We start from the raw sequence: 13573 nt of genomic DNA, 5'->3' as shown, positions 1-13573 counted from the left end.
TTGTTTCTAATTACACATTGCACCCGAAATTCCTGTTTTCATTTCAAATATAAATTCTCAATTATAGATATTTTATTAAATATTGTTAATAAAGGTTGCTTAAATTAAGAAAACATACAGTCTAATTTTTGAGGGCAAAAATGAAAAACTAAAAACTATTTATTTGGACTATGTCCATTATTTTGCTTAAATTAAGAAAACATACAGTCTAATTTTTGAGGGCAAAAATGAAAAACTAAAAACTATTTATTTGGACTATGTCCATTATTTTTTACCACAGATGTACGAAGCGTCGTAGAATCACAGAAAACAGTCATTTTCACAGCATCGAGCACACCATACAAATGCTGCATTTTTACCTTTGTCTCTGTACGATTACAATATGAACCCAGCAGATCTGGAGCCAAGTTAAGGGATTTGGCCCCGATAACTAAAAAGGCTGTTAAACTGCCAGACATACTGGAACTAACGCATGCAGCTTTTTCACATGTCACTGCCGAGTACTGGCGGATTAGGAATAGCACCTCACAAAGCAAGAGGAGAAAATGCGCCACCGCGTGGCTTTGTGGATTCAGTTGTTCATCGGTTCGTTATCAATGTAGCAGATGACAGTTCCAGAACTGACGGATTTCTCAGATTCTTATAAGGAAGCACCTAAGAGATTACCTGATGACTGACTGTAATTAATACCTTCATTGGCTTCAGTATTAGTACGGTGAAATTGTTGCAGTACGCTTTTGCATGGTATTGTTTCTTTACTCGTCTCTTTTAACGTCGAAACTCCAAATGCTCACACCATTGCAGGTTAGTTGGACCGCTGGTTGGCCAGTGCTGTCAAAGTTTAATGCGCTGGTAAAGCTGTTGTCCCGCGTTATCGCTCAGTCACATAAGTAACACAGCATAAAACCTATACCTACGATGGTACTTGACTGCAATGGTCACAGCTTGGCTTCCGCTCCACTGAAACGAATTCCAGTGAGATTCGAGCAAACGCGGGAGAATACAAGGCGTAATGTTTACATCAGGTTTATTTTTCTAATGGACAGATTATACCAACTTTCGTTTATGTCCCTTAATTCCTTATTGGTGTTGCGGTATTTCTTCTGTCAGCGTGTAGCCAGTGCTTTCATTTTGATTTATGACTATATACGATACCAATACATAGATATAAAATGTAGACTGTCAATGGCAAGAAAAGCGTTTCTGAAGGAGAGAAATTTGTTAACATCGAGTATAGATTTAAGTGTCAGGAAGTCTTTTCTAAAAGTATTTGTATGGAGTGTAGCCATGTATAGATGTGAAACATGGACGATAAGTACAGGGCTATTACAAATGATTGAAGCGATTTCATAAATTCACTGTAGCTCCATTCATTGACATATGGTCACGACACACTACAGATACGTAGAAAAACTCATAAGGTTTTGTTCGGCTGAAGCCGCACTTCAGGTTTCTGCCGCCAGAGCGCTCGAGAGCGCAGTGAGACAAAATGGCGACAGGAGCCGAGAAAGCGTATGTCGTGCTTGAAATGCACTCACATCAGTCAGTCATAACAGTGCAACGACACTTCAGGACGAAGTTCAACAAAATTCCACCAACTGCTAACTCCATTCGGCGATGATATGCGCAGTTTAAAGCTTCTGGATGCCTCTGTAAGGGGAAATCAACGGGTCGGCCTGCAGTGAGCAAAGAAACGGTTGAACGCGTGCGGGCAAGTTTCACGTATAGTGATGTGAAAGATTCAGTGTTTAAACCTCCTCTACCAAGAAACGTGCCAGGACTGCGAGCTCGCATCAACAATGCTTTCGAACTCATTGATGGGGACATGCTGCGCCGAGTGTGGGAGGAACTTGATTATTGGCTTGATGTCTGCCGAATCACTAAAGGGGCACATATCGAATATTTGTGAATGCCTAAAACAACTTTTTGAGTTTTTGTATGTGTGTGCAAAGCATTGTGAAAATATCTCAAATAATAAAGTTATTGTAGAGCTGTGAAATCGCGTTCAATCATTTGTAATAACCCTGTAGTTTGGACAAGAAGAGAACAGAAGCTTTCGAAATGTGGTGCTACAGAAGAATGCTGAAGATTAGATGGGTAGATCACGTAGCTAAAGAGGAGGTATTGAATAGAATTGGGGAGAAGAGGAGTTTGTGGCACAACTTGACAAGAAGAAGGGACCGGTTGGTAAGACATATTCTGAGGCATCAAGGGATCATCAATTTAGTATTGGAGGGCAGCGTGGAGGGTAAAAATCGTAGAGGGAGACCAAGAGATGAATAAACTAAGCAGATTCAGAAGGATGCAGGTGCAGGAGGTACTTGGAGATGAAGAGGCTCGCATGGGATAGAGTAGCATGGAGAGCTGCATCAAACCAGTCTCTGGACTGAAGATCACCACAACAACATATCGATACATGACAAATGAGAATTATTTATGGGGAACTATTTAAATCATGTGACTGACACCAGAAGCCAAAAAAAGAAATAAACTTCATGCTACCCTCGGATTTGCACATGTAATTTCTCAGTGCATGAGACTAGTTTGTGAGTGTAGAGGAGAGAGAGAGAGAGAGAGAGAGAGAGACAGAAGACTGGACTGTGTGTTGACGGTACCTGCCTGTGAGCCATCTTGAGGCGGGACGTGAGCTGCTTCTTCCACTTGGTGCGCCGGTTCTGGAACCACGTCTTGATCTGCACCTCCGTCAGCGCCAGAGCCTTGCTCAGCTCCATCCGCTTGCTGACGCTCAGGTACTTGTCCAGCTGCCGACAGACACCACCTGTACGTCACAAACTGACACCCACTTCCGTCATTAAGTTCACACTGTGTATTACACGACTGAATCCTAGACACACAGTTGAAGCGGCTGTGTCCCACAAGAAATGGAAGCGATCAATGTGTTATCCTGGTCGATAAAAAGAATTGTGTAACACGCAGTCTACGTAACATTATTATTCATAAATTAGCCCAAAAAGCTGTCCGAGGTATGCCAAAACGGTGGACATGGTGTCTAAAACATTATTGGACTTCTTGTCGCGTTAATTCGGGGTAAAACCTAGAGCTTTCGACGATTACCTCTTCGTCAGGAGCGGCTGACTCAAAATTAATGTTGTGGTGGCCTTATATAGACTGTAGACTGCTTCTGATTGGTCGATAATTGCGTAAAGCGTGATGGTGACGTCTGCACTGGTCTTCGACCATAAATGTAATAGACTGGTCCCAGTGATCTCCATGTTAGTATGGAGAACATGATTGTTTCGTGTTGCGCTTATGGCTGTACTCAGCGTTTTGTCGGGGGAAATGGCATTACATTTCACGTGTGTTTCTATGATAGTGCAGACGCGTTTATTGAAATCTGCTGAAGTGACTTTTATATGTTTTTTACACTTGAAATAGAGTATCACGTAAATTAAAGTATTGAAAGTGATGCCTGTAAAGTCAGACTCATATTCCATTTTCGAAAGTATCTGTGATAATTCGGTTACAGAAGTAAGTATAACTGTTTCTCGTTCCTACTCATAGGTTCCCTAAGGATGAAAACCGAAGGCAGCTTTCGATACAGGCCCTGAAACGGAAAAGCTTTAAGCCATCTGCATATACGCGCCTTTTTGTATATACAAGTGAAATTATAATAAGGTAAGAGCGCCTATAGTCGACACACGAAGAGAATTTTTTTTACCTTCTAATACTATTAAATAAATGTAGGCTCCAAAATTATTTTCTGAAACTTCAAAGTCTCACCTTTCATCTAAAATATTATTTTTAAACTGATAGTTTAAACTCTTGTAAAAACAGTAGGAACTGAACCTTTGATACTCTAAAATGGACCTGCTCCTAAAGTCGACAATTTTGGCACTTGTAGTTGACATAACTCCAATATCCCATTTTCTTTAATAAGTGACTAGAGGTCAAAACGCGGCGAATCCAATGTTTAAAGTTTTGACACGAGCCCACTCTTACTGTTTAAAAGAATTTTAACGACATTTTACTTTAATTGATAGTTTATCGTAATTTCGTTCCGCTGCCCACCAGAGGGGGCGTTCGATGTATTTCTTAGATTTTATAAATGGTACTGTGAACAAATCGAGGTCAAATGTAGTTCTGACATAATAAATAAAAAAGTAATTTTTGTTGGAAGCGTTTGGCAGTCAACTGAGAAATGTGGGTAAAATACGATACAAACATAGGATGGCAGACCGCTGATTTGAAATCCCGCCTTGTTTTGCAAACAGTTACGTGGTTTATGTTGGAGCCACACCAGCCCTATAGCTTCTGCACAGCAAGGCCAGTCTACTAGTATCTATGGTCGAAGGCACTGGTGGTGCTACCGCTCCCGCCGTAGAGTAAACATTGCGACGAACATCTCTGGATCTTATCTGCATCGACAGCTCGCTTCCATGCACTGCTAAGATTATATCTACTGTCATGGTTGAAGTTATTCTCTCACATTCTTATTTCAACAGCATCTTTAATTACAGAGCGCTAGTATGTGGGAGCCCGGTACGAAACTTTTGTTTCGTCAAACAGTATTTTATGTTTCTTTGTGAGGTTGTGCTCAGCAGCTGCAGATTTCTGCAGTTCTCGATTTTTAATATGTCGTTGATGTCCTGCATAGCAGTCGGAAACAGTGCGGGTGGACTGACCAATGTAACTGGTTTCGTGCTCAGGATTGTTGTAAATCCCAGAGATCCTGAGACCAAGACTGTCCTTAACAGGGCGGTGGTACCACCTGCGCAAATGTTGAGACCACCTGTCACAGTTTTACATAATTACCGACCAATCAGAAGCCGTTTATGGGCTGCATAAGGCCACAACAGCACCTGTTCTGACATTTAGTTGCTCCTGACGAAGAAGATGGAGGTAGTAGTCGAAAGCTCAAGGTTTTACCCTGAACTGACTCAGCAAGTAGTCCGAGAATGTTTTATACAACAGTGACATCGCGAAAGACTTCGTTCTCACAATGAATATGGTATTATCTAGAAAGCAGGCAGCGAATAGCGACATTAACGTGTGATAACATAACAGAAAGTCTCATTAAAGCAACACATTTAGCTTAATTACATGTGGATTACCGCAGGGCTCTGTTCTAAGACCTCAATTGCTTCTTCCGTATGTTGATGATATTTACTTTTAGTAAAGCAAAAAAAAGAAACAGAAAAAAATTATTTGCAGATATCACTGGCATTATAATTACATCAAATTGGAAAACATTTCTTAATGGTGTGCAAAATTATATTTATTTGGTCACAAACCAATGTTCAGCTTCTTAGGATATCTTCAGGTGATAACTGAGTACTGCAAACATGGATAAAATGATAAGCAACTTACAATGATATTATTTGTACAGAAGATACAAAAATGATATAGAGAGTTTACATAGCAAAACATTACTCTTTTTGTCACATATAAACGGTTATATTAACTAGAAATGGAGAACAAAGTTTTTATGTGGAGATACATTAACAGTTTATGAGAAATAGATTAATTTATAATCTGAATCTAGTGTTTGTAACGAAAAGTTGATTTATCAAGGGACAGAAAGGAACTGAGTCTGATCATTTAATAATAAGCCAGCAGCAGTCTGTGCCATTTGTTTGTTTATTTCCAGGTTTTCAGTTATGGTTAATATGTTATGGACTCTGCAGTGTATACATTTTAATGTCTAATTACTAACAGGTGTCAGTAAAATAAGTTAATAAATAAATAAAAAAACGGAGTTCATGAACTTCCACTCTTCCCAACTTCTATAAGAAATGTATGAATCTTTTTTCTTCAAATTACATTTGCGGGAGTTAACTAATCTTTATTGTCTGGTATAACAAAGGATGATGCATCATCAATAGAAATGCTCGTTAGATGGGTATTGTATTAGAGAAGGGGTCATCCAGTAAACAAGTGTATAGGGGATCTGTTCGAATAAAAAAGAAGAAACGAGATGATGTTAGGAAAATTCTACGATACATACCAGACGACCAGAAACCATTTTATAACAGTATCTCTTAGTGGCCTGCGAAGGATTGATAAGTTGAAGATGAAACAAGCCACCGTTTTCTGCTTTGTTGTATTTTGATAGTGGTTGTATTTTGGTTACACTGTGAATAAACCTGTATGCTCATAACACATACTTTTATTTCTGTAATGAATATGATTAATACGAACTTCCATAACACAATCATTCCTCTGCAGACAGGACGCTAGTTGGCTCATCAGCATCATCAGGTTAGAAAGGGTCACCTCCTGTACGTTCAAAGTGCGTTACTGACCGCACTCCATGCTTAAAGTATGTCGCAATGGTGTAAATTGTTTCGCCTTCGGTCATCTGCTACATAGCATCTCTATGACGCTACTCTTAAAACCACTGTGTAGTAAAACAGTTTTTTGTGGCCCCTGAAAAGTTTACTTTCTGGGACATGACCGCTTCTCCAACTCACCAATTCGAATGCAATGGTAAGTCTTGACAATACATCACTGAAGTCAGTTACTCAAACTAAAGTTCTAGGAATATGGCTGCAGATTAAAAATGAATTGCTGAGTGAAACATTTCGAAACAAAGCTTTCAAAATTGTTATGCTCTTCGTGTCTAGGCTTGCAAAGTAAAAAAATTTGAATCATGTAGACCACACTTTGTATGATGAGAATAATGGGCCTGCCAAGCCTTCACATATATGCATCTATCCTTTTTATAAATATATTTCAGTTTAACTTGTGATTGTTATTTGATAATACTTTTGTTTAATTTGATTACAGTTATTGATTATTTATGTGTAGAAGAGTAATAATGTAACACATAGAGTATTAAATACAGCGCTAACAAAATTTTCTTAATCACAACGTATTTAAATTTCAATCGAGTACTGCATTTATTCTTCGATATGGGGCCAAATAGGTGGAAGTGAGAATTACCGAGATCCGGGTTGTAGGGTGGCCCAATGAAGTTTTGTGAGTGTCAGTTGTTCTCTTAGTGGAGATGGAAGTGCCCGAGAATGGTAAACGTTTGGCTCGGGTACGACCCTTACGACCATCCCATATCCAGTTTTAATATCGCTCTCTTGTTGGAATACAGGAAACCGAACGAAGCGCACGTTTGGCGACACCGTATCTGGAGGGCTGCTCGAATTTGAGTGCGCAACCTACTAATTGGTTAACTACAATGGTAACTAAATCGGAAAGGGCGCAACGTATCGATTTTGGTTCTTAAAAATTATTTCTCAGCACAACCTATCCTGAAACACCCTTACAAACTTTTCAGCCTCTTTCTGGTCACCCTGTGTAGAAAGCAAACATATTATCAGATCAAAAGTAACTGGACAACTTTTAGCGGACATTAATGTGAGATGTGTACAGCCTTCGCCTTTATATCGGCATAAACTTAGCTGGACGCTGGGATCTGGACCGAAGCCAACATTCTAACTCATCCCGGAAGTGTTCTGTTAGGTTTATGTCGGGACTCTGGGCAGACCAGTCCATTTCAGGATGTTTTTGTCCGCAGAGCATTATATCACAGATGCTGTTTTTCATTGTAATGCTATAAACATCATTTTCGCCTTTCTTATTCCTCATGAAAACCACATGTTGCATGTTGTACCACCACACAGCGAGACCTTCAGAGGTGGTGGTCCAGATTGCTGTACACACCGGTACCTCTAATACCCAGTAACACGCTCTCTTGCACTGATGCATGGCTGTATTCGTCGTGGCATACTATCCACAAGTTCATCATGTTCTATAGGGTTCATGTCTGTAGGAGATGCTGGCCACTCTAGTCGAGCGATCCATCTTTGCTGCACTCCCTGGACTGTGTGTCTAAGGCGTTCAGCCTGACCAGGTTGCCTCCAAACACGTCTCCGAATATTGTGTGGTTGAAGGCATATGCAACACTCATCGGTGAAGAGACCGTGATGCCAATCCTGAGCGGTCCATTCGGCATGTTGTTGGGCCCATCTGTGCCGCGCTGCAAGGTGTCGTGGTTGCAAAGATGGACGTCGGGAGTGAAGTTGCGCATCATGCAGCCTATTGCGCACAGTTTGAGTCGTAACACGACGTCCTGTGGCTGCACGAAAAGCATTATTCAACTTGGTGGCGTTGCTGTCAGGGTTCCGTGCCACAATCCGTAGGTAGCGGTCATCCACTGCAGTAGTAGCCCTCTGGCGGCCTGAGCGAGGCATGTCATCGACAGTTCCTGTCTGTCTGTACCTCCTCCATGTCCGAACAACATCGCTTTGGTTCACTCCGACAGACTTGGACACTTCCCTGTTTGAGAGCCCCTCCTGGTACAAAGTAATAATGCGGACGCGATCGAACCGCGGTATTGACCGTCTAGGCATGGTTGAACTACAGACAATATGAGTCGTGTACCTCCTTCCTGGTGGAATGACTGGAACTGATCGGCTGTCGGATCCCCTCCGTCTAATAGGCGTTGCTCATGCCTGGTTGTTTACATCTTTGGGCGGGTTTAGTGACATCTCTGAACAGTCAAAGAGACTGTGTCTGTGATACAGTATGCACAGTCAACGTCTATCTTCAGGAGTTTTGGGAACCGGGGTGATGCAAAACTTTTTTTGATGTGGGTACAAACCACCATTGTCTCCGAACTGTTGCTGTACCGTACACAGTACAGAAAGCTGTAAAATTTGTTTATATCCCTACACGTTTAGCACAGTGAGGGGACCGCACCGCACGAAAAATTTCGCCGTACCGAAATTCCGCCTCCTGCGAACTTCACTGTTGGCGCTAGACACGATAGCAGGCACAGTTCTCCAGTCATACGCAAAACCCCACGCTTTGATCGGATTACCACAGGCTATAGCGTGATTCATTTCTCCAAATCACTCGTTTCCAAATGTTCAAATGTGTGTGAATTCCTAAGGGACCTAAGTGCTTTGGTCATCGGTGCCTAGACTTGCACACTGCTTAAACTAACTTAAACTACGCCCGGTACTCACAGCTTTACTTCTGCCAGTACCTCGTCTCCTACCTTGCAAACTTTACAGAAGCTCTCCTGCGAACCTTGCAGAACTAGCACTCCTGAAAGAAAGGTGAGTACCGGGCGTGAGTCGTGCTTCGGTAGCTCAGATGGTAGAGCACTTGCCCGCGAAAGGCAAAGGTCCCGAGTTCGAGTCTCGGTCGGGCACACAGTTTTAATCTGCCAGGAAGTTTCATATCAGCGCACACTCTGCTGCAGAGTGAAAATCTCATTCTGGTAACTTAAACTAACTTGTGGTAAGAATAACACACACACCCATGCCCGAGGGAGAACTCGAACCTCCGGCGGGAGGAGAACTCGTTTCCAGTCATCCACTGTACAGGCGCGTCGCTCTTTACAGCAGCTCATTCGTCACTTAGCACTAACCACAGAAATGTGTTGATTGTGAGAAGCTGCCGTACCATTCTACCACGTTCTTTTTAACTGCCTATACACAATCACTGTTGTAACTTTAGTGCTGGCATTACTCTGGAATCCATAGTGGCCCCTTTACAACGGGCTTCCGCAAAACTCCATGGTCTTGTCCGTCAGTACATGAGGTCGGCCTGGTCTTCGAGGCCACGACATTGGGATCGCAGATATACACTCATGCTCATAAATTAAGGATAATTGCAGAATGTGGTGCCACACAACGTGGCACTACACAAAACTGGCGCTAATAGCATAGGCACATAGGGAACACACACGACATACATCTGTAAGTCCATGGCATTGGTGGTAAGTTGAGGAAACCCTCCCGAAACACATGTGCTACAAAACGCCACTGTTTCCTGTGCATGTACCCCGACATCAATACGGGACATGATCATCGTGCTCACGTACACAGGCCGCACAACGGGTTGGCATACTCAAGATCAGGTGGTCGAGCAGCTGCTGGGGTACAGCCTCCCATTCTTGCACCAGTGCCTGTCGGAGATCCTGAAGTGTCGTAGGGGTTTGAAGACGTGCGGCGATACGTCGACCGAGAGCATCCCAGACGTGCTCGATGGGGTTTAGGTCTGGAGAACAGGCAGGCCGCTCCATTTGCCTGATATCTTCTGTTTCAAGGTACTCCTCCACGATGGCAGCTCGGTGGAGCCGTGCGTTATCATCCATCAGGAGGAAGGTGGGACCCACTGCACGCTTGAAAAGGCGGACATACTGGTGCGAAATGACGTCCCGATACCCCTGACCTGTTACAGTTCCTCTGTCAAATACATGCTGGGGTATACGTGCACCAATCATAATCCCACCCCACACCATCAAACCACGACCTCCATACAGGGCCCTTTCAAGGACATTAAGGGGTTAGTATCAGGTTCCTGGTTCACGCCAGATGAAAACCCGGCGAGAATCACTGTTCAGACTATACCTGGACTCGTCCGTGAACTTAACCTGGGACTATTCCAATGACCATGTACTGCGTTCTTGATACCAGGCTTTACGGGCTCTCCTGTGACCAGGCGACAGTGGAATGCACCTTGCAGGTCTCCGGGCGAATAAACCATGTCTGTTCAGTCGTCGGTAGACTGTGTGTCTGGAGACAACTGTTCCAGTGGCTGCTGTAAGGTCCCGAGCGAGGCTACCTGCAGTACTTCGTGGCCGTCTGCGGGCACTGATGGTGAGATATCGGTCTTCTTGTGGTGTTGTACACTGTGGACGTCCCGTACTGTAGCGCCTAGACACGTTTACTGTCTGCTAGAATCGTTGCCATAATCTTGAGATCACACTTTGTGGCACACGGAGGGCCCGTGCTACGACCACCTGTGTTTGACCAGCCTCCAGTCGCCCTAGTATTCTACCCGTCACAACGTCATCAATATGTGTTCTTTGAGCCATTTTCAACACACGCCTGAAAACGTCTGCACACTTACTCGCTGCACCATACTCTGACATGCACCAACACACCTCTGCGTATGTGGACTGCTGCGAGCGCCACCGTGCGACGACCGCAGGTCAAATGCACCACATGGTCATACACCGAGGTGATTTAAACCCGCAAACTGCCCACCAGAGCGTTGTTTCACCATGTATCAGCATTATCCTTAATTTATGAGTATGAGTTTACTTCAAACTCTGTACACCTTTAGGAGACCATTAAAACAACACAATGTGCAGGTAGGAGGAAATCGCAACGGAAGTTTTTCGCGTCTATTGTGTAATTGATGTATCCATGCGGAAGAGCTAACATAAGAAGTCACGGTAGCTGATCGACGCACTAGCCACACGACATTTCATATGGCTGTGGGAAAAAAAGAGCTGCTGGCACGGTTGCTCAGCGTGTTCGGTCAGAGAGCTGGCTGGTCTCTGCAATAAGAAAAAAACTGAGTGAAAGGATCAACAACGAACTTGAACGGATGTCATGTGACGTCCGTTACGACCAAATACAACGAAAAATACCGTAAAGAAAGGGGTTGGCGTTCGCGCGTTGGAAGCGGGTTGTGAACGAGGCTGCGGTTCTAATCCGCTTACTTTGTAATATATTTTTTTTTTCATCACTGGTCACATAATTAAATTTATATGACATTTGAGAGGCAATATAATGAAAAAACCCACGTGCTTTTTCATGAAGTTGTAGTGAATTTACACTCCTGGAAACTGAAATAAGAACACCGTGAATTCATTGTTCCAGGAAGGGGAAACTTTATTGACACATTCCTGGGGTCAGATACATCACATGATCACACTGACAGAACCACAGGCACATAGACACAGGCAACAGAGCATGCACAATGTCGGCACTAGTACAGTGTATATCCACCTTTCGCAGCAATGCAGGCTGCTATTCTCCCATGGAGACGATCGTAGAGATGCTGGATGTAGTCCTGTGGAACGGCTTGCCATGCCATTTCCACCTGGCGCCTCAGTTGGACCAGCGTTCGTGCTGGACGTGCAGACCGCGTGAGACGACGCTTCATCCAGTCCCAAACATGCTCAATGGGGGACAGATCCGGAGATCTTGCTGGCCAGGGTAGTTGACTTACACCTTCTAGAGCACGTTGGGTGGCACGGGATACATGCGGACGTGCATTGTCCTGTCGGAACAGCAAGTTCCCTTGCCGGTCTAGGAATGGTAGAACGATGGGTTCGATGACGGTTTGGATGTACCGTGCACTATTCAGTGTCCCCTCGACGATCACCAGTGGTGTACGGCCAGTGTAGGAGATCGCTCCCCACACCATGATGCCGGGTGTTGGCCCTGTGTGCCTCGGTCGTATGCAGTCCTGATTGTGGCGCTCACCTGCACGGCGCCAAACACGCATACGACCATCATTGGCACCAAGGCAGAAGCGACTCTCGTCGCTGAAGACGACACGTCTCCATTCGTCCCTCCATTCACGCCTGTCGCGACACCACTGGAGGCGGGCTGCACGATGTTGGGGCGTGAGCGGAAGACGGCCTAACGGTGTGCGGGACCGTAGCCCAGCTTCATGGAGACGGTTGCGAATGGTCCTCGCCGATACCCCAGGAGCAACAGTGTCCCTAATTTGCTGGGAAGTGGCGGTGCGGTCCCCTACGGCACTGCGTAGGATCCTACGGTCTTGGCGTGCATCCGTGCGTCGCTGCGGTCCGGTCCCAGGTCGACGAGCACGTGCACCTTCCGCCGACCACTGGCGACGACATCGATGTACTGTGGAGACCTCACGCCCCACGTGTTGAGCAATTCGGCGGTACGTCCACCCGGCCTCCCGCATGCCCACTATACGCCCTCGCTCAAAGTCCGTCAACTGCACATACGGTTCACGTCCACGCTGTCGCGGCATGCTACCAGTGTTAAAGACTGCGATGGAGCTCCGTATGCCACGGGAAACTGGCTGACACTGACGGCGGCGGTGCACAAATGCTGCGCAGCTAGCGCCATTCGACGGCCAACACCGCGGTTCCTGGTGTGTCCGCTGTGCCGTGCGTGTGATCATTGCTTGTACAGCCCTCTCGCAGTGTCCGGAGCAAGTATGGTGGGTCTGACACACCGGTGTCAATGTGTTCTTTTTTCCATTTCCAGGAGTGTAATTTGTTATTTCACTATTTACTATTTGTAATTAAATTTTCGAAGACGAGTGGGAGGCTCGGAAAACCCAGGTCAAACCCCGATAAATATTGATGCAAATGACGTTGTTCACAATCAGTAATATATAAGGGGCGTCGAAGAGAATCAAGCCGGAGGCATAATTACAGAAACCAGTACCTGTACGTTAGAAGTATTGACCCTGGATGTTGACGTACTTGTACCACTGTGACACAAGGCGGTGAATGGCTGTCTCATAAAATTCGCAGGGCTGCGATGTTATCCAGTTCCGCACATACAGCTGGACGTCGTCGACCGAGGTGAATAGTTTGCCCCTCAGAGCCTTTTTAAGGGGACCAAAAATGGCGTAATCACAGGGGGAGAGGTCCGAACTGTATGGAGGGTGGCCGAGAACCTCCAATTTGAATTTCTGCAGGAGTGCCGCGACTGTGTTGGCCGTGTGACGCTTTGCATTGTCGTGGAGCAGAATGAACCCACGGGTGAGATTGAGTGGTCGTTTTGGTTTGATCGCTTGGAGAAGGGTGGTCGAGGTTTGCGAGTAACGCTGGGCATTCACTGTTGCCTCGCGCTGGAGGAAGTGAATA

General features: G+C 44.8%; 1 protein-coding gene across 1 annotated transcript in view; it reads right to left on the bottom strand.

The window, feature by feature from the left end:
- LOC126109526 (barH-like 1 homeobox protein) overlaps positions 1–13573 on the bottom strand; it is a 191094-nt gene that overhangs the window by 8401 nt on the left and 169120 nt on the right. The window contains exon 6 of the mRNA XM_049914546.1: positions 2616–2762. Within this exon, the coding sequence (XP_049770503.1) occupies positions 2616–2762 (147 nt within the window). The remainder of the gene's footprint in view (positions 1–2615; positions 2763–13573) is intronic.

Source organism: Schistocerca cancellata, chromosome 12 (genome assembly GCF_023864275.1).
Source record: "Schistocerca cancellata isolate TAMUIC-IGC-003103 chromosome 12, iqSchCanc2.1, whole genome shotgun sequence".
Lineage (NCBI taxonomy): Eukaryota > Metazoa > Arthropoda > Insecta > Orthoptera > Acrididae > Schistocerca > Schistocerca cancellata.
This window is presented reverse-complemented; position numbering and strand designations above follow the sequence as displayed.